General features: G+C 42.5%; 1 protein-coding gene and 1 long non-coding RNA gene across 2 annotated transcripts; one reads left to right on the top strand and one right to left on the bottom strand.

Annotated features, from left to right (window-relative positions):
• Nucleotides 1–3432: 3432 nt before the first annotated feature.
• Nucleotides 3433–12773, bottom strand: LOC117512316. The gene is made up of 3 exons (XR_004561274.1): nt 12439–12773; nt 4097–4108; nt 3433–3443 (listed from the first exon to the last, which is right to left on the bottom strand). It is a non-coding gene; the product is annotated as an uncharacterized LOC117512316 (long non-coding RNA).
• A 4217-nt stretch (nt 12774–16990) lies between these two features.
• LOC117512314 (lens fiber major intrinsic protein-like) lies at nt 16991–21153 on the top strand. The gene is made up of 4 exons (XM_034172331.1): nt 16991–17720; nt 17860–18028; nt 20199–20279; nt 20372–21153. The coding sequence occupies exons 1-4, from the start codon at nt 17365–17367 to the stop codon at nt 20555–20557; spliced, it is 792 nt and encodes a 263-aa protein (XP_034028222.1). The 5' UTR covers nt 16991–17364; the 3' UTR covers nt 20558–21153.
• Nucleotides 21154–22956: the final 1803 nt, after the last annotated feature.

Here is a 22956-nt window from a genome sequence, read left to right as displayed (position 1 = left end):
CACCACCCACGTGGGTGTTAAAGTCCCCCAGGAGAACAATGGAGTCCCCAGTCAGAGCACTATCTAGTATCCCTCCCAGGGACTCCAAGAACGTCATGTACTCTGCACTACTGCTCGGCCTGTAGACCGAGACAACAGTGAGAGACCTGGGACACGACCATTTCGTTCACCGGGGTCAACTCCAACACATGGCGACTGAGCTGGGGAGCAATGAGCAATGCTACCCCAGCTTGCCGCCTCTCCCTGTGGGCAACGCCAGAGAAGTGGAGCACCCAGCCCCTCTCCACGATTTGGGTACCAGAGCCCAAGCTGTGCGTGGAGGTGAGCCCGACTATCTCTAGTCGGTACCTCTCAACCTCCCGCACAAGCTCAGGTGCCTTCCCCCCATCGAGGTGACGTTCCATGTCCCAACAGCCAGAGGCTGTGAGCGTGGACCGGGCCGCCAGGCCACCCGCCCTCGACTGCCACCCAGTCCTCTCTGCACCCGACCCCCATGGCCCCCTCTGTAGGTGATGAACCCAGAGGAGGGTGGGCCTATGTCACTCTTTTGGGCCGAACACGGCCAGGCCCTGTTGGCTAAGGCCTGACCACCAGGCACTCACGCACAAGTCCCAAGCCCAAGCCTGGCTCCAGGGTGGGGCCCCGGCTCCGCCATACCGGGTGACGTCTCCGTCCTTGAAATCACACTGGTCATAGGAGCTTCTGAACAGCCCTTAGTCTGACCCATCACCTAGGACCTGTTTGCCATGGGAGACGCTACCAGGGGCAAAAAGCCCCCGACAACATAGCTCCTAGGATCATCCGGGTACACAAACTCCCCCACCACTATAAAGTGGCAGTTGAGGGGGAGAGCCTCAGATCATAAAGATTTAAATGACATGACTGCAAACGTCAATAAGTTCTTGAGTTTCTTGATTTATCCAACAATCTCTGAATGCCTGTCAGCATCTGTCAAAGCCACAATAAAGGCCTGAGTGATGCACTAAGTCGGCCTCAGAGGCTGGGTTTCAGTGAATAAATGACTCTGCTGAGCCTTTGATGGGCAAGTGGCCAGAATGTTTGTCCACAGGTGATGCTTAAATGTAAATAAATAAATAAATGAGAAGTCACCTTGTAGTTAGTATCTCTGCTTGTCATATGGACAACAGGGGTTCAATTCCCTGAATGAGAAAATCTAAATTCATGACTTTTTTTTTTTGGTTTGTTTGTTTTTGTTTTCTGAAATCTTGTCAATATGAAGGAAACGCATCAGAGTAATATTTATGTTACACATACAGTGGGGAAAATAAGTATTTGATTCACTGTCAATTTTGCAGGTTTTCCAACCAACAAAGAACGCAGAGGTCTGGATTTTTTAATCGTAGGTACACTTCAACTGTGAGAGACAGAATCTAAAAAAAAAAATCCAGACTTCTGCACTTTGTCCAGGGACCATCGTGGGTACCCGATGGTACTCACAGTATGTGGGTATCCACTGTCCCAGAGAGCAAAGACACCAGATAGACAGGAGACAGAGACAAGAAGAAGAGGAGTGTCGCTCCCTTATTTAGCAGGAGTAGGGGAAAACTACAGAGGATCTTCAGACAGCACAAAATCCCAGTTTACTTTAAACCGGTTAACACCTTGAGACAGAAATTAGCTCACCCTAAGGACAGGATCCCTAGTTACAAACAGAGCAATGTAGTGTATTCTATCAGATGTCAGGAAAACTGTAACGAACACTACATAGGTGAGACTAAGCAACCTTTACACAAAAGGCTATACCAGCACCGCAGAGAGGGTGCCAGTGGACCTCAGTCTGCAGTTCATCTCGACCTTTAAGACACTAACCACACATTTGAGGACAAGGAAGTTAAAATATTAGCCAGAGAGAAGAGATGGTTTGAGAGAGGGGTCAAGGAGGCATTCTTTGTGAAACGTTTGAAACCCAGCCTTAACTGGGGAGGGGGTCTGAGACACGCTTTATCCCCTGTTTACCATGGGGTACTCAGGTCAAAGCAGTTTCAGTCTTTTGTTTATGGTAATGAGTCATTCACGTCATCAGCAGAGTCGTCAAGGGAGCCATTAGGAGAGGGTCCGTCCCATCATTAGGAGGGACAGCTGCCCTGTCATTAGGAGGGTGCTAACTAGAGCACAATAGGTGCTAATTAGAGCTATTGTTTAGTCAATCAATCAATCAAATTTTTTTATATAGCGCCAAATCACAACAAACAGTTGCCCCAAGGCGCTTTATATTGTAAGGCAAGGCCATACAATAATTATGTAAAACCCCAACGGTCAAAACGACCCCCTGTGAGCAAGCACTTGGCTACAGTGGGAAGGAAAAACTCCCTTTTAACAGGAAGAAACCTCCAGCAGAACCAGGCTCAGGGAGGGGCAGTCTTCTGCTGGGACTGGTTGGGGCTGAGGGAGAGAACCAGGAAAAAGACATGCTGTGGAGGGGAGCAGAGATCGATCACTAATGATTAAATGCAGAGTGGTGCATACAGAGCAAAAAGAGAAAGAAACAGTGCATCATGGGAACCCCCCAGCAGTCTACGTCTATAGCAGCATAACTAAGGGATGGTTCAGGGTCACCTGATCCAGCCCTAACTATAAGCTTTAGCAAAAAGGAAAGTTTTAAGCCTAATCTTAAAAGTAGAGAGGGTGTCTGTCTCCCTGATCTGAATTGGGAGCTGGTTCCACAGGAGAGGAGCCTGAAAGCTGAAGGCTCTGCCTCCCATTCTACTCTTACAAACCCTAGGAACTACAAGTAAGCCTGCAGTCTGAGAGCGAAGCGCTCTATTGGGGTGATATGGTACTACGAGGTCCCTAAGATAAGATGGGACCTGATTATTCAAAACCTTATAAGTAAGAAGAAGAATTTTAAATTCTATTCTAGAATTAACAGGAAGCCAATGAAGAGAGGCCAATATGGGTGAGATATGCTCTCTCCTTCTAGTCCCCGTCAGTACTCTAGCTACAGCATTTTGAATTAACTGAAGGCTTTTTAGGGAACTTTTAGGACAACCTGATAATAATGAATTACAATAGTCCAGCCTAGTTTTTCAGCATCACTCTGAGACAAGACCTTTCTGATTTTAGAGATATTGCGTAAATGCAAAAAAGCAGTCCTACATATTTGTTTAATATGCGCTTTGAATGACATATCCTGATCAAAAATGACTCCAAGATTTCTCACAGTATTACTAGAGGTCAGGGTAATGCCATCCAGAGTAAGGATCTGGTTAGACACCATGTTTCTAAGATTTGTGGGGCCAAGTACAATAACTTCAGTTTTATCTGAGTTTAAAAGCAGGAAATTAGAGGTCATCCATGTCTTTATGTCTGTAAGACAATCCTGCAGTTTAGCTAATTGGTGTGTGTCCTCTGGCTTCATGGATAAATAAAGCTGGGTATCATCTGCGTAACAATGAAAATTTAAGCAATACCATCTAATAATACTGCCTAAGGGAAGCAAGTATAAAGTGAATAAAATTGGTCCTACCACAGAACCTTGTGGAACTCCATAATTAACTTTAGTCTGTGAAGAAGATTCCCCATTTACATGAACAAATTGTAATCTATTAGACAAATATGATTCAAACCACCACAGCGCAGTGCGTTTAATACCTATGGCATGCTCTAATCTCTGTAATAAAATTTTATGGTCAACAGTATCAAAAGCAGCACTGAGGTCTAACAGAACAAGCACAGAGAGGAGTCCACTGTCCGAGGCCATAAGAAGATCATTTGTAACCTTCACTAATGCTGTTTCTGTACTATGATGAATTCTAAAACCTGACTGAAACTCTTCAAATAGACCATTCCTCTGCAGATGATCAGTTAGCTGTTTTACAACTACCCTTTCAAGAATTTTTGAGAGAAAAGGAAGGTTGGAGATTGGCCTATAATTAGCTAAGATAGCTGGGTCAAGTGATGGCTTTTTAAGTAATGGTTTAATTACTGCCACCTTAAAAGCCTGTGGTACATAGCCAACTAACAAAGATAGATTGATCATATTTAAGATCGAAGCATTAAATAATGGTAGGGCTTCCTTGAGCAGCCTGGTAGGAATGGGGTCTAATAAACATGTTGATGGTTTGGATGAAGTAACTAATGAAAATAACTCAGACAGAACAATCGGAGAGAAAGAGTCTAACCAAATACCGGCATCACTGAAAGCAGCCAAAGATAACGATACGTCTTTGGGATGGTTATGAGTAATTTTTTCTCTAATAGTTAAAATTTTGTTAGCAAAGAAAGTCATGAAGTCATTACTAGTTAAAGTTAATGGAATACTCAGCTCAATAGAGCTCTGACTCTTTGTCAGCCTGGCTACAGTGCTGAAAAGAAACCTGGGGTTGTTCTTATTTTCTTCAATTAGTGATGAGTAGAAAGATGTCCTAGCTTTACGGAGGGCTTTTTTATAGAGCAACAGACTCTTTTTCCAGGCTAAGTGAAGATCTTCTAAATTAGTGAGACGCCATTTCCTCTCCAACTTACGGGTTATCTGCTTTAAGCTACGAGTTTGTGAGTTATACCACGGAGTCAGGCACTTCTGATTTAAAGCTCTCTTTTTTAGAGGAGCTACAGCATCCAAAGTTCAGGTCCCATCTTATCTTAGGGACCTCATAGTACCATATCACCCCAATAGGGCGCTTCGCTCTCAGACTGCAGGCTTACTTATAGTTCCTAGGGTTTGTAAGAGTAGAATGGGAGGCAGAGCCTTCAGCTTTCAGGCTCCTCTCCTGTGGAACCAGCTCCCAATTCAGATCAGGGAGACAGACATCCTCTCTACTTTTAAGATTAGGCTTAAAACTTTCCTTTTTGCTAAAGCTTATAGTTAGGGCTGGATCAGGTGACCCTGAACCATCCCTTAGTTATGCTGCTATAGACTTAGACTGCTGGGGGGTTCCCATGATGCACTGTTTCTTTCTCTTTTTGCTCTGTATGCACCACTCTACATTTAATCATTAGTGATTGATCTCTGCTCCCCTCCACAGCATGTCTTTTTCCTGGTTCTCTCCCTCAGCCCCAACCAGTCCCAGCAGAAGACTGCCCCTCCCTGAGCCTGGTTCTGCTGGAGGTTTCTTCCTGTTAAAAGGGAGTTTTTCCTTCCCACTGTAGCCAAGTGCTTGCTCACGGGGGGTTGTTTTGACCGTTGGGGTTTTTACGTAATTATTGTATCACCTTGCCTTACAATATAAAGCGCCTTGGGGCAACTGTTTGTTGTGATTTGGCGCTATATAAATAAAATTGATGATGATGATTTGATTTCTTAAATGACGGTTTAATCACTGCAGATTTAAAACATTTCAGAACAGATCCAGAGGTTAATGACAGATTGATCATTTCCAGCACAGTTGGCCCAAGAATGGGCCACAGGTCCTTAAACAGTTTTGTTGGTATAGGATCGAATAAACAGGTTGTGCTTTTTGTAGACGCCACGAGTTTTGTCAGCATGCCTTTTGTTAGCAAAGAAAGTCATGAAGTCATTACTAGTTAAAGTTAATGGAATACTCAGCTCAATAGAGCTCTGACTCTTTGTCAGCCTGGCTACAGTGCTGAAAAGAAACCTGGGGTTGTTCTTATTTTCTTCAATTAGTGATGAGTAGAAAGATGTCCTAGCTTTACGGAGGGCTTTTTTATAGAGCAACAGACTCTTTTTCCAGGCTAAGTGAAGATCTTCTAAATTAGTGAGACGCCATTTCCTCTCCAACCTACGGGTTATCTGCTTTAAGCTACGAGTTTGTGAGTTATACCATGGAGTCAGGCACTGATTTAAAGCTCTCTTTTTTAGAGGAGCTACAGCATCCAAAGTTGTCTTCAATGAGGATGTAAAACTATTGACGAGATACTCTATCTCACTTACAGAGTTTAGGTAGCTACTCTGCACTGTGTTGGTGTATGGCATTAGAGAACATAAAGAAAGAATCATATCCTTAAACCTAGTTACAGCGCTTTCTGAAAGACTTCTAGTGTAATGAAACTTATTCCCCACTGCTGGGTAGTCCATCAGAGTAAATGTAAATGTTATTAAGAAATGATCAGACAGAAGGGAGTTTTCAGGGAATACTGTTAAGTCTTCTATTTCCATACCATAAGTCAGAACAAGATCTAAGATATGATTAAAGTGGTGGGTGGACTCATTTACTTTTTGAGCAAAGCCAATAGAGTCTAATAATAGATTAAATGCAGTGTTGAGGCTGTCATTCTCAGCTTCTGTGTGGATGTTAAAATCGCCCACTATAATTATCTTATCTGAGCTAAGCACCAAGTCAGACAAAAGGTCTGAAAATTCACAGAGAAACTCACAGTAACGACCAGGTGGACGATAGATAATAACAAATAAAACTGTTTTTGGGACTTCCAATTTGGATGGACAAGACTAAGAGTCAAGCTTTCAAATGAATTAAAGCTCTGTCTGGGTTTTTGATTAATTAATAAGCTGGAATGGAAGATTGCTGCTAATCCTCCGCCCCGGCCCGTGCTACGAGCATTCTGACAGTTAGTGTGACTCGGGGGTGTTGACTCATTTAAACTAACATATTCATCCTGCTGTAACCAGGTTTCCGTAAGGCAGAATAAATCAATATGTTGATCAGTTATTATATCATTTACCAACAGGGACTTAGAAGAGAGAGACCTAATGTTTAATAGACCACATTTAACTGTTTTAGTCTGTGGTGCAGTTGAAGGTGCTATATTATTTTTTCTTTTTGAATTTTTATGCTTAAATAGATTTTTGCTGGTTATTGGTAGTCTGGGTGCAGGCACCGTCTCTACGGGGATGGGGTAATGAGGGGATGGCAGGGGGAGAGAAGCTGCAGAGAGGTGTGTAAGACTACAACTCTGCTTCCTGGTCCCAACCCTGGATAGTCACGGTTTGGAGGATTTCAGAAAATTGGCCAGATTTCTAGAAATGAGAGCTGCTCCATCCAAAGTGGGATGGATGCCGTCTCTCCTAACAAGACCAGGTTTTCCCCAGAAGCTTTGCCAATTATCTATGAAGCCCACCTCATTTTTTGGACACCACTCAGACAGCCAGCAATTCAAGGAGAACATGCGGCTAAACATGTCACTCCCGGTCTGATTGGGGAGGGGCCCAGAGAAAACTACAGAGTCCGACATTGTTTTTGCAAAGTTACACACCGATTTAATGTTAATTTTAGTGACCTCCGATTGGCGTAACCGGGTGTCATTACTGCCGACGTGAATTACAATCTTACCAAATTTACGCTTAGCCTTAGCCAGCAGTTTCAAATTTCCTTCAATGTCGCCTGCTCTGGCCCCCGGAAGACAATTGACTATGGTTGCTGGTGTCGCTAACTTCACATTTCGCAAAACAGAGTCGCCAATAACCAGAGTTTGATCCTCGGCGGGTGTGTCCTCGAGTGGGGAAAAACGGTTAGAGATGTGAACGGGTTGGCGGTGTACACGGGGCTTCTGTTTAGGACTACGCTTCCTCCTCACAGTCACCCAGTCGGCCTGCTTTCCCGGCTGCTCGGGATCTGCCAGGGGGTAACTAACGACGGCTAAGCTACCTTGGTCCGCACCGACTACAGGGGCCTGGCTAGCTGTAGAATTTTCCACGGTGCGGAGCCGAGTCTCCAATTCGCCCAGCCTGGCCTCCAAAGCTACGAATAAGCTACACTTATTACAAGTACCGTTTCTGCTAAAGGAGGCTGAGGAATAACTAAACATTTCACACCCAGAGCAGAAAAGTGCGGGAGAGACAGGAGAAGCCGCCATGCTAAATCGGCTAAGAGGTAGTAGCTACGCTAAGCTAGCGGATTCCTAAAAACACGCAAAGTGAATAATGTGTAAATAATTTAGAGGTGATTCAGCAGAAGGAGTGCTTTAGATAAGGCACGTAAAGATTACACTGGGAAACAAATCGTAATCTAGATAACTAGATCAATCTAACTGCGCAGATTAAACAGCTAACAGATACAGAAAAACACCGCTGTGCTCCGGAACAGGAAGTGATACAATACCGCAGTGAGAGCCAACCACCAGTAGAGCTTGGCTAGTCACTAGCCTATAGCAGTCTGCCTCTCGGTAGGATGGGTCTGGTTAGGTTTAAAACTCCAGCTTGTGTGACTTCTTGATTATTCTTCTCTACAAGAGTCAAGACAGAAGTCAGACCACCAGAGCAAGAATTTTAGCTGAGGAAGCTTCTGCGATTTGAAGCGAAACGTCCTCGCATCAAGCAATCCAGTCCAGTCGAAGATTCAAGCTTCTCTACCTCCCTTCAATACGGTGCAGTTGTCCTGTCCCCTTTGCAGAAGAGCACCCCCAGAGTATGATGTTTCCACCCCCATGCTTCATGGTTGGCACGGTTTTCTTGAGGTTGTTCTCATCCTCTAAACACAGTGAGTGGAGTTGATTCCAAAAAGCTCTATTTTGGTTTCATCTGACCACATGACCTTCTCCCATGCCTCCTCTGGATCATCCAGATGGTCACTGGTGAACTTCAAACGGGCCTGGACATGTGCTAGCTTGAGCAGGGGGACCTTGCTGCCCTGCAGGATTTTAAACCATGACGATGTCGTGTGTTACGAATGTAATCTTTATGATTGTGGTCCCAGCTCTCTTCAGGTCATTGACCAGGTCCTCCTGTATAGTTCTGAGCTTTCTCAGAATCATCCTTACCCCACAAAGTGAGATCTTGCATGGAATCCCAGACCGAGGGAGATTGACAGTCATCTTGTGTTTCTTCAACTTTCTAATAAATAATCACAACAGTTCAACCAAGCTGCTTGCGTGTTGTCCTGTAGCCCATCCCAGACTTGTGCAGGTCTACAGTTTTGTCCCTGATTTCCTTAGACAGCTCTTTGGTCTTGGTCATGGTGGACAGGTTGGAGTGTGATTGATTGTGTGAACAAGTGTCTTTTATACAGGTAACAAGTTCAAACAGGTGCAGTTAATAAAGGTAAAGAGTGCAGAATAGGAGGGCTTCTTAAAGAAAAACTAACAGGTCTGTGTGAGCGAGAATTCTTGTTGGTTGGAAGGTGATCAAATGCTTATTTCATGGAATAAAATGCAAATTAATTATTTAAAAAATCATACAATGTGATTTTTTTTTTTTTTTAGATTCTGTCTCTCAGAGTTGAAGTGTACCTATGATAAAAATTACTGATCTCTCCATTCTTTGTAGGTGGGAATCTTGCCAAGTCTACAGTGGATCAAATACTTATAGTATTTGATCCACTATTTTGGTCAGTTTTGGATAACATCACTGGTTGCTAAATTTAAAATGTTAGGTTTTACACATTTAGGTTGTCTGCTCTTCTCTACAAGAGATGTTCCCTTTATTTTATTACTTTTATTGTTCCTCCATTTATAAATGCATTCTGGTTTTGGTGGTGTTATCTTCATTTGGAAGTGCTGCGGCCCCTATTGGCCATTCTAGCAGGCAGACTACATGCACTGGAAACTTTTTTTTTTTAACCTAAAATAAAAAAACAAATTAAAAAAAACTAAACAAATTGGGATTGTGTGCAATATAGACCCCATACTCACATGTGCGCCACTTGAGTGTCCAGCCAACAATGGACACTCAAGTTTTGGCCGAACAACTTTGCAGAGCTTCCTGACAAGCTCCACCCCCACCCCGCCCCATTATCTATCTGTGTTCAGTATTTGTCAATAAATGCATGCGTAAAGTTGTGAATGTCACACTATCAGTCGCGGCGCACTTCAGCATTCAGTAATAGTGTGGTTCATTTAAGTGGTTTATTGTATATTCATCTGATCCCAGGGGACCGTGGCTACCCCCAAAGAACATGGCTGATGACCCCTCTAATGAACCCCAACACCAACCAAGAGAGGCAGTACAATGAACTCCATTTCTGTACTCGAACAGTAGTGGAGAGGGCACTCGGCCTGCTGAAGGGAAGGTGGTGCTGCCTGGACAGGTCTGGGGGAGAGGTGGGGGTGGTGCTGTACTGACCTGAGAAGGTGTGGTGCATTGTGATGGGCTGTGGCATCCTCCACAACATGGCATACCGCCACAACATATCACTGCCAGAGTAGAACATCCCCACACCAGAGGAACCAGATGCTGGACCCATCAACTTCAACCCATCCCTGGAAGCCATATGGGCAAGGACCAAGGACAGAATTCACTTACTCACAAGTACATTTATTGCTTTACTGGATCATTTGATCCAGATGATTCAGAAATAAAAATATTTTAAGTAATTAAACATGAGTCATAGTGTTTAATATCCTGGCATCTTTACACACGAGCTATGTGTATTGTGAGCAGCCTGTTGTATGACCAGTATAATGACAAAATTTATGAGTTCAGCATATTTTGAGTTGAGCACACTTTGTTTTCGCTGTGAGGTTAATTTGTAATTTTTGCCTGTGTGTGCTGAATAAGTTCATTAATTCATTCATTATTTAACTTAGATGATTCTTTTTCACCTTCATAGACTCCCACCTGATCCTAATTTTTTTTACTTCAGTGTGTGTGTGCTGCTCTGAACCCACAGAATTTATAGCCTCAACTCAACCTTTATTTCGAAAGCACGTTTAAAACAACAGCAGTCGAACAAAGTGCTGACACACACACACACACACACACACACACACACACGCTTCCACTCACTTATTTTCGTTTCAGAGGTGAAGCAGAGTAAGTTCTCGTTTCTACCTGACTGGAAGACCACTTGGGAAGACCAGGATGTGTGTTTATTTCTACAAATAGAACTACAGTGGTATCATGAGGGGCATCTGATGTTGACATTGTACCAAATCCCAATGCAGATGTGTACTGGATCCACTGTAGTGGCTCTGAACAACTGAGGGCAGCCGAAAAGCAAACAACAGGCCTGCCTCATTAATGGGTAAAAAGTGTTTTGCTTGGAAGGACTTAGTTTGACTTTATGTGAATATGCTTTAAATTTTCTAGTCCGTTTGCTGCAGTGATTTTATTGGCAACCTTTTCTTGTTAGAACTTTTACCAAGTTTATGTGACGATTGATGATACATGTTCTGTTTTTGTTTACCTCGTGTCCGCACTAAAGCGGGAAAGCATGCCTTCAGTTTTTCAGCTCCCTCTGATTGGAACATTCTCCAATCTGAAGTCAAACTCCCCAGACTGAACTCCTTGAACACCTTCCAGCCTATTTCCCAAGATTGTGAATGGGATTCTTTTGCTCAATGCCTATGTTTCTAATCCAAATCTGCTTGAGACTTTATTTCATGTGCAATATTATTATGACCAAGATGACTGTATTTTATTTATCACCAACATTCTCATGTTGATAACTTCTCATGTTCTCATCTTAACCTGTTCACTATGACGTGTGCTGCGGCCTTTCTTGGCCAGGTCATCCTTGTAAAAGAGGTTTTAATCTCAGTACAATTCTACCTAGTTAAATAAAGGTTATTATTATTCTATACTCATGTTTTTTCCCTGTTTTCACTTCTTTCAGAGTCAGTGGTGGATGTTAAATTGTGCAGCTGCTGTGGCTGCATTAGCCGAGAGTATTTTTGCAATCTGCCTAACTACCGACCAACCCATAAGTGAGTAAATAGGTAGACCAGCTTCACCCAGGGGGGTTGGAGCTTGAAGAAAACTAATGGATTGTAATGGACTGAAAATGAAACGAAACATCCTGGTATCAACAACTTGATTTTGCTCCCTTTTCATAATGAACTGTTACACTTTCATGTTTTGTTAAATTATTGTAAATTAATAATCATGCAGATTTTGTGTGTTGGACTTGAGCAAAATATGTCTTTATGTTTTTTTTGTGTGGGATTGTGCAGATAGAGATGTTGGTCACCAGATGGAGCTGCAGTTTCTCACATCTTCAGCACTGAGCTCGGTGTTAAATTGAGCTTCACTCGAGCATCAGCCTTCATGCATCATGATGTGTGTGCTATTAAATAAAAGAAAGCAGTAAATGTAAGGGAGCTGCAATTTTTGGTTAAGAGGATTAAGTCAGATTGTGATGTTGTTGGTAGAATAAACTTTATTAAAGATCTTATCTGAGACAAAATGAATGCGGTAAAGTGCCTTCTGGAACCCAAAACGTTCCTTACAACCAGCGTCATGAGAACACGGACTGATCTGCAGTCAGTGGGTACGTACACATTTTTGTAAATAGGATTGATGCACTTTTATCATTTACATATGGTCCCTATACACCATAACTACTTGAACATAATTCTTACAGGATACCTCCAGTAAACATCCATTTAAAACGGAAGAATAAAGGTGAACATTGTGCAAAAAACACAAACAGGAACTCTTTGTACAAATATTCCACTGACCTCCCATGACTCTGAGATTATATTGAGTAAAAACATTAAAATTCACACAGATACGACAGTTAGAGTCTTGTCACAGTACATTCTCACAGGCGCCTGCTTCATTCTTGTGTTTCTCTAAACTCAAAAAACAGGCACCAGTCTTAATCTTAGCAAGTCGGTCACAACATTCAATCAGAAAAAAAAAAAAGTATCACAATTACATAAAGAAACATCATGTTAACAAATGCATCTCAGTTAAAGGTCAAAAGGTCACATATTACAAACACCTATAATCTATAAGACGTTATATGAAGGATTGCTGCTTTCCCTTTTATCTTTCTTTGGCTAACAAAAATCATTATAAATAAGCTTTACTCAAGTTCCAGTGATTACAATTACAAATGTCTTACCATGTAATACACATTAAGAGACATTTTAAATAAAATACCTGCATCTGAAACCACTGCAAATTTAATAAATATTTGTATTTTTTGTGTGTAATTTTATATATATATATATATATATATATATATATATATATATATATATATATATATATATATATATATATATATATATATATCACATGAAACAGACAATGAACCAGCATTTTACATATTCACAGATGTAGATTTAAATCTTAAAGTCCTATGAAGGAAAATATTGCAGACTGTAGGTTAGGACTGAGCGATACGGCAAAAATAATGTTTTGTCCCCATATTGATCAACATGGATATTTATAACAACAACAAAAAAAATAATAATGGTGTCAGTTTGAAGATTATCATTATTCCAGAAAATGATTGAAATCTGAAAAATGAAAGGGTTTTTTGTTAAAATTTTTTACTTTTATTGTATTTTATTTGTGGAAGTTTTAAGAAAGTGCATCTTCTTCTTCATATTATTATTATTATTACTATTGTAGCAGCAGCCTATGTTTTGGGCTTTTATTGTGAACAGACAGGCCGGGATGTGTGTCTTTATCTTGGATTGTGGCTTCACTGCAGGAAAGTTTTCTATAATCTGTTCACGTGTGACTTTATTTTGTTATTCTGCTTGAAGTAATAGCACTAGCTTTAGAGGATTATGCTCCAGTTCATTTTCACAATTGCTGTTAATGACCTTGATGGGCTTTGTCCTCTTTTTGGTTGGAATTGATTGTGCATTTTGATGTGTAAGTTAAAAATTATACATATTGTCACATATGTTGCTGCTGTGTAAAAGGCAGGGAAATATATCCATATCGTAAATACATTTCCAAAACTTTATCACCTTGAGCAACCCAAATTTTATAGGCATACATTATGGCTGTTTAGCACTCAGCCCTATTGTAGTTTCCTTGAAAGAGGCTTCATCATATGTCTGTGTGTGCATGTGCTCATTTTTAACAGTGCTAATCTAAAACAAGCAGCAGCAGCATGTAGTAACTGTGCCACGTGCACACCTGCTACTCACACTGCGTCACACAACAAAGTCAAAGCACTGCAATAAAATATATTTACAGATGAGTGCAAAATGATTGCTGAGTCGCAATAATACAATACAGTAAAAGTAATTTACATGATACTGTAATATTTTGATCTGTGCTTTTCTATGCTTTCATTCAAACACCAAAAGACAAACTAGATGAGCACACATAGATACAGCACACATAGATATTAGAATGTTTGATGCTGGAGCTCGAACTTTCACTTGTGGTATATTACAAGTAGTTTGTCCTTCTTTTTTTTTGTTGGAACAAGTAGAATGTTGCAAAACGTGACTGGCCACAAAGGACCTAAAACATGTCCAATCATTACTCTTCCTGCAGCACCATGACTGATTCGGTGAACTAACATTTGCCTTAAACACACCACAATAAAAAGACAGGAAATTCTGGGAATGCTGCCCTCTACAGGTCATTACCCAGTCGCTCAATCTCATCGATCAGGAAGTCGATGTCGAACTGATTGGACACGACCATACGGAAGAAACTGACTTAATCACCCTGAGGCTGGCAGCCAACCATCGTAGTTCCTGACTCCATCATTATGGCCTTGATCTTTGGCGCCACCTGGTGGAGTAAAAAGAATTACACTGCAAAATGTTAGAGCGTTTGGAGAAAAATCCTGATCTATGTTGCCCATTGTCCAGAACAAAGTAATGGACTGAATACATTGCTGATGAATGCCAGAATTACATGGCAAGATGTCAGGGACTTAGACTCTGCTACACACTGCGCTCATAAACCCTGCGTATAGGCCGTACATCATCTCCAACAATGTAGTGGTAAACCTCAGGATGTAAATCTTCAGGATGTTCTGCACAGAGTAGCCCAATCAGACAAATCAACCACTTTGCAAAATTCAACATAATCTGCAAAGAAGTGCTACCAATAGTCACACTTATGTTTTATGACTACTAGCATAGCTAGTACATGAGCAACAATTGATTTTGTGGTGGTGAAACCAAACTGCTCAGGCTGCTGACTTGCAAGTAGCTGGGAGTAAATACTGTGGAGAATAGCCCTTGGAAGTATCGCTGTTGGAAGATCATTTGGGTTGGAGGTGCTGTAGTGAGGTGTCCTGCGAGGCCGACAACAACAAATCCAAAAGTGGACACGCAATATTAGAACAGGACAAAATTCACTATATTATCTGATAGTGGACGGGCATCAAAAATATGCAGACACACACGTTATCAGCATCACCAAAACAATAGATGTAAGGGGGAAAAAAAAGGCAAACAAGTGTTTCAACTAATGTTACCAGTTTGTTTTATAGGCTATGTAGAGGAATTTTGCTTATTTTTTTGAAAAACGTGACCAAACATGAATTTTTTGGGAAACAATCTGTCATATTTTAGCCCTGGACCTGTCCAGAATAGGGTTTTGTCCCCCAGTCTTCGTCCGTTTCCCTGTCTTGGTCCTTCTGTCCGGCCCTGAGTGTTCATTTTCTGTTTCTTACACTTTAGTCTTGATTTTATGATCTATTATACTTCACCCAAGTTAAGTTCTGTTCTAGTTTAGTCTCGTTTTTTATTTTAGTCTTTCTGTGTTATCAAGTTAGGTTTTGAGAATTATCTGTCACACGTCAGCCACTTATTGAGTTCTCCTCTAGTTTAGATCCAGCTGTTAATTTTCTGTTTCTGCTTTTTCATTTGTTTGTTCTGTTTCCCTCACGTTTGTATTTTAGGTATCATTATTTCCTAACTGTTTAACATTTGTTCTGTCACTGTCACATTCCTCGTTTTGCTGCTTTTGTCTGACACGCCCACCTGTCACTCCACTTGTCTCGTCCAGTCACGCCTTCTTCCCTGCACCTGCATCTCATCACACCCTGAGTTGCATCTGCTTTTAAACCCCTTATTCTTCACAACTCACTGCTAGTTTGTTGTGCATTCTGCCTCGTTCCAAGCCTCCTGTATCCTGCCTTAGCCTGTGTTTTTGCCGTTCTCCAACCTCGTCATTTTAATATTTTCGGTAGGGGGGACTTAATGCTCTTTGCTGCAGGCCAGAGTTCCTGCACCAGTGTGAGATGTGTTGGGGGCTTCATGTTGTGTTTGTGTCAGCAGTCTGGTCCTGTGGGACAGGATAGTACCATGCAAGCACCTTTCAAACACCCTGCCCTGTATAAACTGTAGGCTTAAACCCATAAAAGATGGCTTTCCACTCATACAAAAGAGGTAATACTCCTCACAATAGAGGTGCACAATCTGGCAAATTAATAGAGTGCCAGGATGAGTCTACTGTGAAATGTGTTACTTTATCCAGCAGTAACTACATTTACCAATCATGTGACAGTAGCATTTGCTCACGTATTTATTTTATTTTATTTAAATTAAAAGGGGCTAATTACAAGGATCTGAGTATCTGGAGAATTAAAAAAAACTTTGACAGTGATTTCTCATTGACTTAATAACATGTTGATGCATTCTGCTGTTGTTGATCAGTAGCAGTGGGCTCAGAGGCCAAGGGGTTTATTGGGGCTCACCTGTACATAGATGATACGAGGAATCAACAGTGCCCATGAACCAAACAGTTCATAGAAAGTGGCAGAAAGTGTCGCTGCTAGCATTTTGTTTCGGTGCATGAAAGCAGAAAAGCAGTGAGCTCAGCGTAATCCTTTCAGCGCAGTCTGTGCCTGCTCTGATCACCATGATGTTCTCCAGTGCAGAGGTTCAATGCCAGGTCTGCTCTCTCTCCTCTTCCTCTCCAACTGTGGATTTTTCTCTCACTTTATCTGGTCTGAGCCTCCAAATACATCCAGCACCCACAATGTGAAACTCTACCTAATCAGCTCTGGTGCCACAAACCTAATCCGTACCTATTCAGAGTGCTCATCTTAGTGTGGTGAACTGTTGGTTACATTATTCATATGAAGCCATGCAGCTTCTACACAGGCCGTTCTGTTGTCGTTATCTGTACCACATGCACTACTTGGATTGGTTCTCGGATTGTAGATCTGAGCCTGTGAAAGTGTGAATGAACCCACTAGTACAGTTACTGTTGCCAATCATATTTTTGTTCATTTATTCGCTTGCCCCAATTCATAAAGTGCACAGTTGTAAAAGAACATCCTCAATATGTTACATGCAAATCATTTTTGTCAAACCCCAAGTTTATCACTCTGTGGGTTAATCTAGAACTGGAGTCAGGGGCCAAAAAAGGGATTAATGATTCTGTTTTGATATGTAGTATTGCACTCTGGCCCCTCCCCTGGGATCAGGGGGTTGCTGCGGGGACAAAGCATTATAAAAAGGCCTCCCCGCTCCCCATGCTCTGGTATAGAGCCTGATTGTCTGCTTGACATGCTTAATGTTTGTCTGTCGGTGTTCCACTGCTAACAACCAGCGCGACTGACACATAGATGCATGGAGACGGGCGTGTTGCTCCACACAGGAGCTCTCCCTGACAGCAGGCAGAACTGAACTGAAAAGACGAAAACAGCAGATGAGCATTAAATGTTGAGGAGTGTGCGTGCTCTCTTAGAGGCGTTCTGTGTTTGAGGGCAGAGCTTTAGCATTTGTTTTCCGTTTGCTGAACTGCACAGCTGTGTTCCTGTGGGGAGATAGAACCTCCTTTGTGTATCCCTCCATCGCTTAACACTTGCTTAACGTAAACTTGTGTCCAACATGTGGGAGTTCAGGTCCATGTCTTTCTGGCGGGCAGTGTTCGCAGAATTCTATGGCACCATGTTCTTTGTCTTCTTTGGACTCGGGGCAGCCCTGCGTTGGACCACAGGCTCCCACAATGTTCTCCATGTTGCCTTTTGCTTTGGGCTGGCGGCTGCCACCTTCATCCAGTCCATCGGCCACATCAGTGGAGGACACATCAACCCAGCTGTGACTTTTGCTTACCTGATTGGCTCACAGATGTCCCTTTTCCGGGCATTCTTCTACATTATAGCCCAGTGTCTTGGAGCGCTGGCTGGTGCCGCTGTGCTCTATGGAGTCACACCGATCAATATGAGAGGAAACCTGGCGCTAAAACACGGTAAGAATCACCATCAGCCAACAAAACAGCACTACATTTTGTTGTTATACGACTAAACATGTCACACATCTTCAACTGCTTGAAGCCATGTGGTTTGTGTTTGTTTACATCCTCCATCTATCTCGTCCCACCTCTCAGCTGCAGCCGGGCATTAGCCTGGGCATGGCCACCACCATGGAGGTCTTCCTCACTCTGCAGCTTGTCATCTGCATCTTTGCCGTGACAGATGAGAGGCGCAACGGACGCATGGGCTCTGCTGCCCTAGCCATTGGCTTCTCCGTGCTCATGGGACATCTTCTCGGGGTAAGACGTGGTGTAACATTTCACAATGTCCTCCAGGTTCCTAAGCTGTTTTTACTCATAACTCATAAATTACTCATAACCATCCCAAAGACGTATCGTTATCTTTGGCTGCTTTCAGTGATGCCGGTATTTGGTTAGACTCTTTCTCTCCGATTGTTCTGTCTGAGTTATTCTCATTAGTTACTTCATCCAAACCATCAACATGTTTATTAGACCCCATTCCTACCAGGCTGCTCAAGGAAGCCCTACCATTATTTAATGCTTCGATCTTAAATATGATCAATCTATCTTTGTTAGTTGGCTATGTACCACAGGCTTTTAAGGTGGCAGCAATTAAACCATTACTTAAAAAGCCATCACTTGACCCAGCTATCTTAGCTAATTATAGGCCAATCTCCAACCTTCCTTTTCTCTCAAAAATTCTTGAAAGGGTAGTTGTAAAACAGCTAACTGATCATCTGCAGAGGAATGGTCTATTTGAAGAGTTTCAGTCAGGTTTTAGAATTCATCATAGTACAGAAACAGCATTAGTGAAGGTTACAAATGATCTTCTTACGGCCTCAGACAGTGGACTCATCTCTGTGCTTGTTCTGTTAGACCTCAGTGCTGCTTTGATACTGTTGACCATAAAATTTTATTACAGAGATTAGAGCATGCCATAGGTATTAAGGCACTGCGCTGCGGTGGTTTGAATCATATTTGTCTAATAGATTACAATTTGTTCATGTAAATGGGGAATCTTCTTCACAGACTAAAGTTAATTATGGAGTTCCACAAGGTTCTGTGCTAGGACCAATTTTATTTACTTTATACATGCTTCCCTTAGGCAGTATTATTAGACGGTATTGCTTAAATTTTCATTGTTATGCAGATGATACCCATCTTTATCTATCCATGAAGCCAGAGGACACACACCAATTAGCTAAACTGCAGGATTGTCTTACAGACATAAAGACATGGATGACCTCTAATTTCCTGCTTTTAAACTCAGATAAAACTGAAGTTATTGTACTTGGCCCCACAAATCTTAGAAACATGGTGTCTAACCAGATCCTTACTCTGGATGGCATTACCCTGACCTCTAGTAATACTGTGAGAAATCTTGGAGTCATTTTTGATCAGGATATGTCATTCAAAGCGCATATTAAACAAATATGTAGGACTGCTTTTTTGCATTTACGCAATATCTCTAAAATCAGAAAGGTCTTGTCTCAGAGTGATGCTGAAAAACTAATTCATGCATTTATTTCCTCTAGGCTGGACTATTGTAATTCATTATTATCAGGTTGTCCTAAAAGTTCCCTAAAAAGCCTTCAGTTAATTCAAAATGCTGCAGCTAGAGTACTAACGGGGACTAGAAGGAGAGAGCATATCTCACCCATATTGGCCTCTCTTCATTGGCTTCCTGTTAATTCTAGAATAGAATTTAAAATTCTTCTTCTTACTTATAAGGTTTTGAATAATCAGGTCCCATCTTATCTTAGGGACCTCGTAGTACCATATCACCCCAATAGAGCGCTTCGCTCTCAGACTGCAGGCTTACTTGTAGTTCCTAGGGTTTGTAAGAGTAGAATGGGAGGCAGAGCCTTCAGCTTTCAGGCTCCTCTCCTGTGGAACCAGCTCCCAATTCAGATCAGGGAGACAGACACCCTCTCTACTTTTAAGATTAGGCTTAAAACTTTCCTTTTTGCTAAAGCTTATAGTTAGGGCTGGATCAGGTGACCCTGAACCATCCCTTAGTTATGCTGCTATAGACGTAGACTGCTGGGGGGTTCCCATGATGCACTGTTTCTTTCTCTTTTTGCTCTGTATGCACCACTCTGCATTTAATCATTAGTGATCGATCTCTGCTCCCCTCCACAGCATGTCTTTTTCTTGGTTCTCTCCCTCAGCCCCAACCAGTCCCAGCAGAAGACTGCCCCTCCCTGAGCCTGGTTCTGCTGGAGGTTTCTTCCTGTTAAAAGGGAGTTTTCCTTCCCACTGTAGCCAAGTGCTTGCTCACAGGGGGTCGTTTTGACCGTTGGGGTTTTACATAATTATTGTATGGCCTTGCCTTACAATATAAAGCGCCTTGGGGCAACTGTTTGTTGTGATTTGGCGCTATATAAAAAATTGATTGATTGATTGATTGATGGGGTTGACAGTCTAACAGAGGTTCTCTTTGATTTAGCTGTACTACACGGGAGCAGGAATGAACCCAGCGAGGTCTTTCGCCCCCGCTGTCCTGATCAGGAATTTTGTCAACCACTGGGTGAGATGATATTTGTAGAATTAACACTTCAAATGTTGCAGCACAGTTTCACCGCAAACTTACACTCTGCTGCTTTTTGTTGGCAATCACAGGTGTACTGGGTGGGGCCCATGATTGGTGGCGCTGTTGGTGCTCTGCTATATGACTTCATGCTGTTCCCTCGTATGCGCAGCCTCTCTGAGAGGTTGGCCACGTTGAAGGGCACCCGATCCCCAGAGGCAGAAGGTCTGCAGGAAACCAGGGGAGAACCCATCGAGCTCAAGACACAGGCCCTATAAGCCTAAGGAGGAGAGGAAGATTTACTTTATGACACCGGTCCCGTCACAACTTGCACCCTCGGTTCCCAGTCCACCCATTTCTGCACACATACATCCTCTCCCACGCGACAACAGATCCTGATCCCTCAGAGTAGATGAACACATTTGTCTCCATCGTTCTGAGGCCCTCAAAGTCTCCAGCGTGCCGCCTAATTTCACCTCTACACACCCTTCCTCCTCCTCCTCCTTCCCCTTGGACTGCTAGACAGCGTCAAAGGTTTAGACACGTCACAGAAAGGAGTCGCTCACACTTGGCTGACCAGGTGGCTCTAACTGCTCATGGCGAGGGACTTTTTTCTTCCTTTCTTCTTTGTAGTCTCCTAGGAGTGAAGCTACAGTAGCGCAGTGGTCTTCTGCATGCTTTTCATTTTGATCTCAAACCATTTAGTTTGAACAACTTTGGCTAAATTACGTGCACATATTTTCTTTGGCTCGCATATTTGTGGTTCAAAAAACTGTGTGCATGTGAGTGTACGAATGAGGCTGTGTGTGTGTGCATGTCTGCACGTGTGTGCTTGTTTTTTCACTGCCTCAGTCATGTGCCTGTCCTTTCTTTAAAACTACGAGGGCTGTCCGTAAAGTATAGGTCCTTTTTATTTTTTTCAAAAACTATATGGATTTCATTCATATGTTTTTACGTCAGACATGCTTGCACCCTCGTGCGCATGCGTGAGTTTTTCCACGCCTGTCGGTGACGTCATTCACCTGTGAGCACTCCTTGTGGGAGGAGTCGTCCAGCCCCTCGTCGGAATTCCTTTGTCTGAGAAGTTGCTGAGAGACTGGCGCTTTGTTTGATCAAATTTTTCTAAACCTGTGAGACACATCGAAGTGGACATGGTTCGAAAATTAAGCTGGTTTTCAGTGAAAATTTTAACAGCTGATGAGAGATTTTGAGGTGAGTTCTGTCGCTTTAAGGACTTTTCACGGTGCGAGACGTCGCTCAGCGCTCTCAGGCAGCGTCATCAGCCTGTTCAAGCTTAAAACCTCCACATTTCAGGCTCTATTCATCCAGGACGTCGTGAGAGAACAGAGAAGTTTCAGAAGAAGTCGGTTTCAGCATTTTATCCGGATATTCCACTGTTAAAGGAGATTTTTTTAATGAAAGACGTGCGGACGGGTCCGCGCGTCGGGACGCAGCCGACGCGGCGCGGCGGCACAGGAAAAACACCTCCGTGTTGATAACCATTTGTAAAATCCAGGCGGCTTTTGATGGCTTTCAGTGGAGTGAGTATATGAGAAATTGTTTATCAGCTGGAGATGTTCCAACTTGTCCTCAAGAATTCCGACGAGGGGCTGGACGACTCCTCCCACAAGGAGTGCTCACAGGCGAATGACGTCACCGACAGGCGTGGAAAAACTCACGCATGCGCACGAGGGTTCAAGCATGTCTGACGTAAAAACATATGAATGAAATCCATATAGTTTTAGAAAAAAATAAAAAGGACCTATACTTTACGGACAGACCTCGTATTATTGACCATGCAGACTTGATTTATTGAAGGCTAATGTCTCTCTGGTCTTGCCCTGATAATACAGTTGTTTAAATTCATAAGGTTACCAGCTTCTTTTTTTTGTTATATGATCACATAAGTATATGATCACATACGTAAGGCCCTTTTAGCTCTTAAAGTTTATTTTAAACCAGTACAAACACACACATTGCTATACGAATAAACACAACACAATGATTTGGTCTTTCGCAGCTCGATTTCCGATGCGGTTACAATTCCGTGAACGGCCACAGAATGCTTCATCAAGGACGCCATCGTAAATTTGCTGTAATATTTTGAATTGATGTCATTGCAGTGTTGCTCTTCCAGCTGTAAAGGTGTGTGTTAATCGTTTTGGTTTGACTTGTGTGTGTGGCTGCCATGGAAAAACACAGCAAATCCGACATTCTGTCAACAAGACCTGTTCTGTGCTTGCTTGATGTGACTGAAGTATTTGCTTCCAGGTTAAGAATGAGGAAGGTGTCTGAGGTGTGGTGGCTTCTTGCTGGTGTCAGGACCTTTTCTGCAAGAAACATCTCCCTGTCTCATTTCAGCCGTGAGACGACTGGAATCTTAATTGTGTTTGTACAGAATGCAACTTTATCTTCAGTTTTACATGAGAGGAGTAATATTGAAGGTGCAGCTCCACAGTGGCCTCGTGTGTCTTCTTTGCGTGGAGAGAGGAGGAGGCGCAAACGCTTCAGTCACTGCAGCGTTACCTGATTCTCTTCCTTCTTCTGCACATTTTCAGTGTGATTTCTCTGGCAGTGGTTGAGTGGAACTTACATTTTAGTGACATGTTGAAATTTAGTTTGTGTTTTAATGGAACAGTTTTGATGTACAGTGTAAAGTTTTCTTAAAAAAGAAGAA

Source organism: Thalassophryne amazonica, chromosome 6 (assembly GCF_902500255.1).
Source record: "Thalassophryne amazonica chromosome 6, fThaAma1.1, whole genome shotgun sequence".
NCBI classification, from domain to species: Eukaryota; Metazoa; Chordata; class Actinopteri; order Batrachoidiformes; family Batrachoididae; genus Thalassophryne; species Thalassophryne amazonica.
The sequence above is the reverse complement of the archived record's forward strand: the minus strand, read 5'-3'. Positions and strand labels throughout refer to the sequence as shown.

Coding starts and splice junctions, on each gene's coding strand:
- LOC117512314 (XM_034172331.1), top strand. CDS start 17,365: ATGTGGGAGTTCAGGTCCATGTCTTTCTGGCGGGCAGTGTTCGCAGAA. Junction 17,721..17,859: donor AGAGGAAACCTGGCGCTAAA/ACACGGTAAGAA, acceptor TCGTCCCACCTC/TCAGCTGCAGCCGGGCATTA. Junction 20,280..20,371: donor GGAATTTTGTCAACCACTGG/GTGAGATGATAT, acceptor TGGCAATCACAG/GTGTACTGGGTGGGGCCCAT.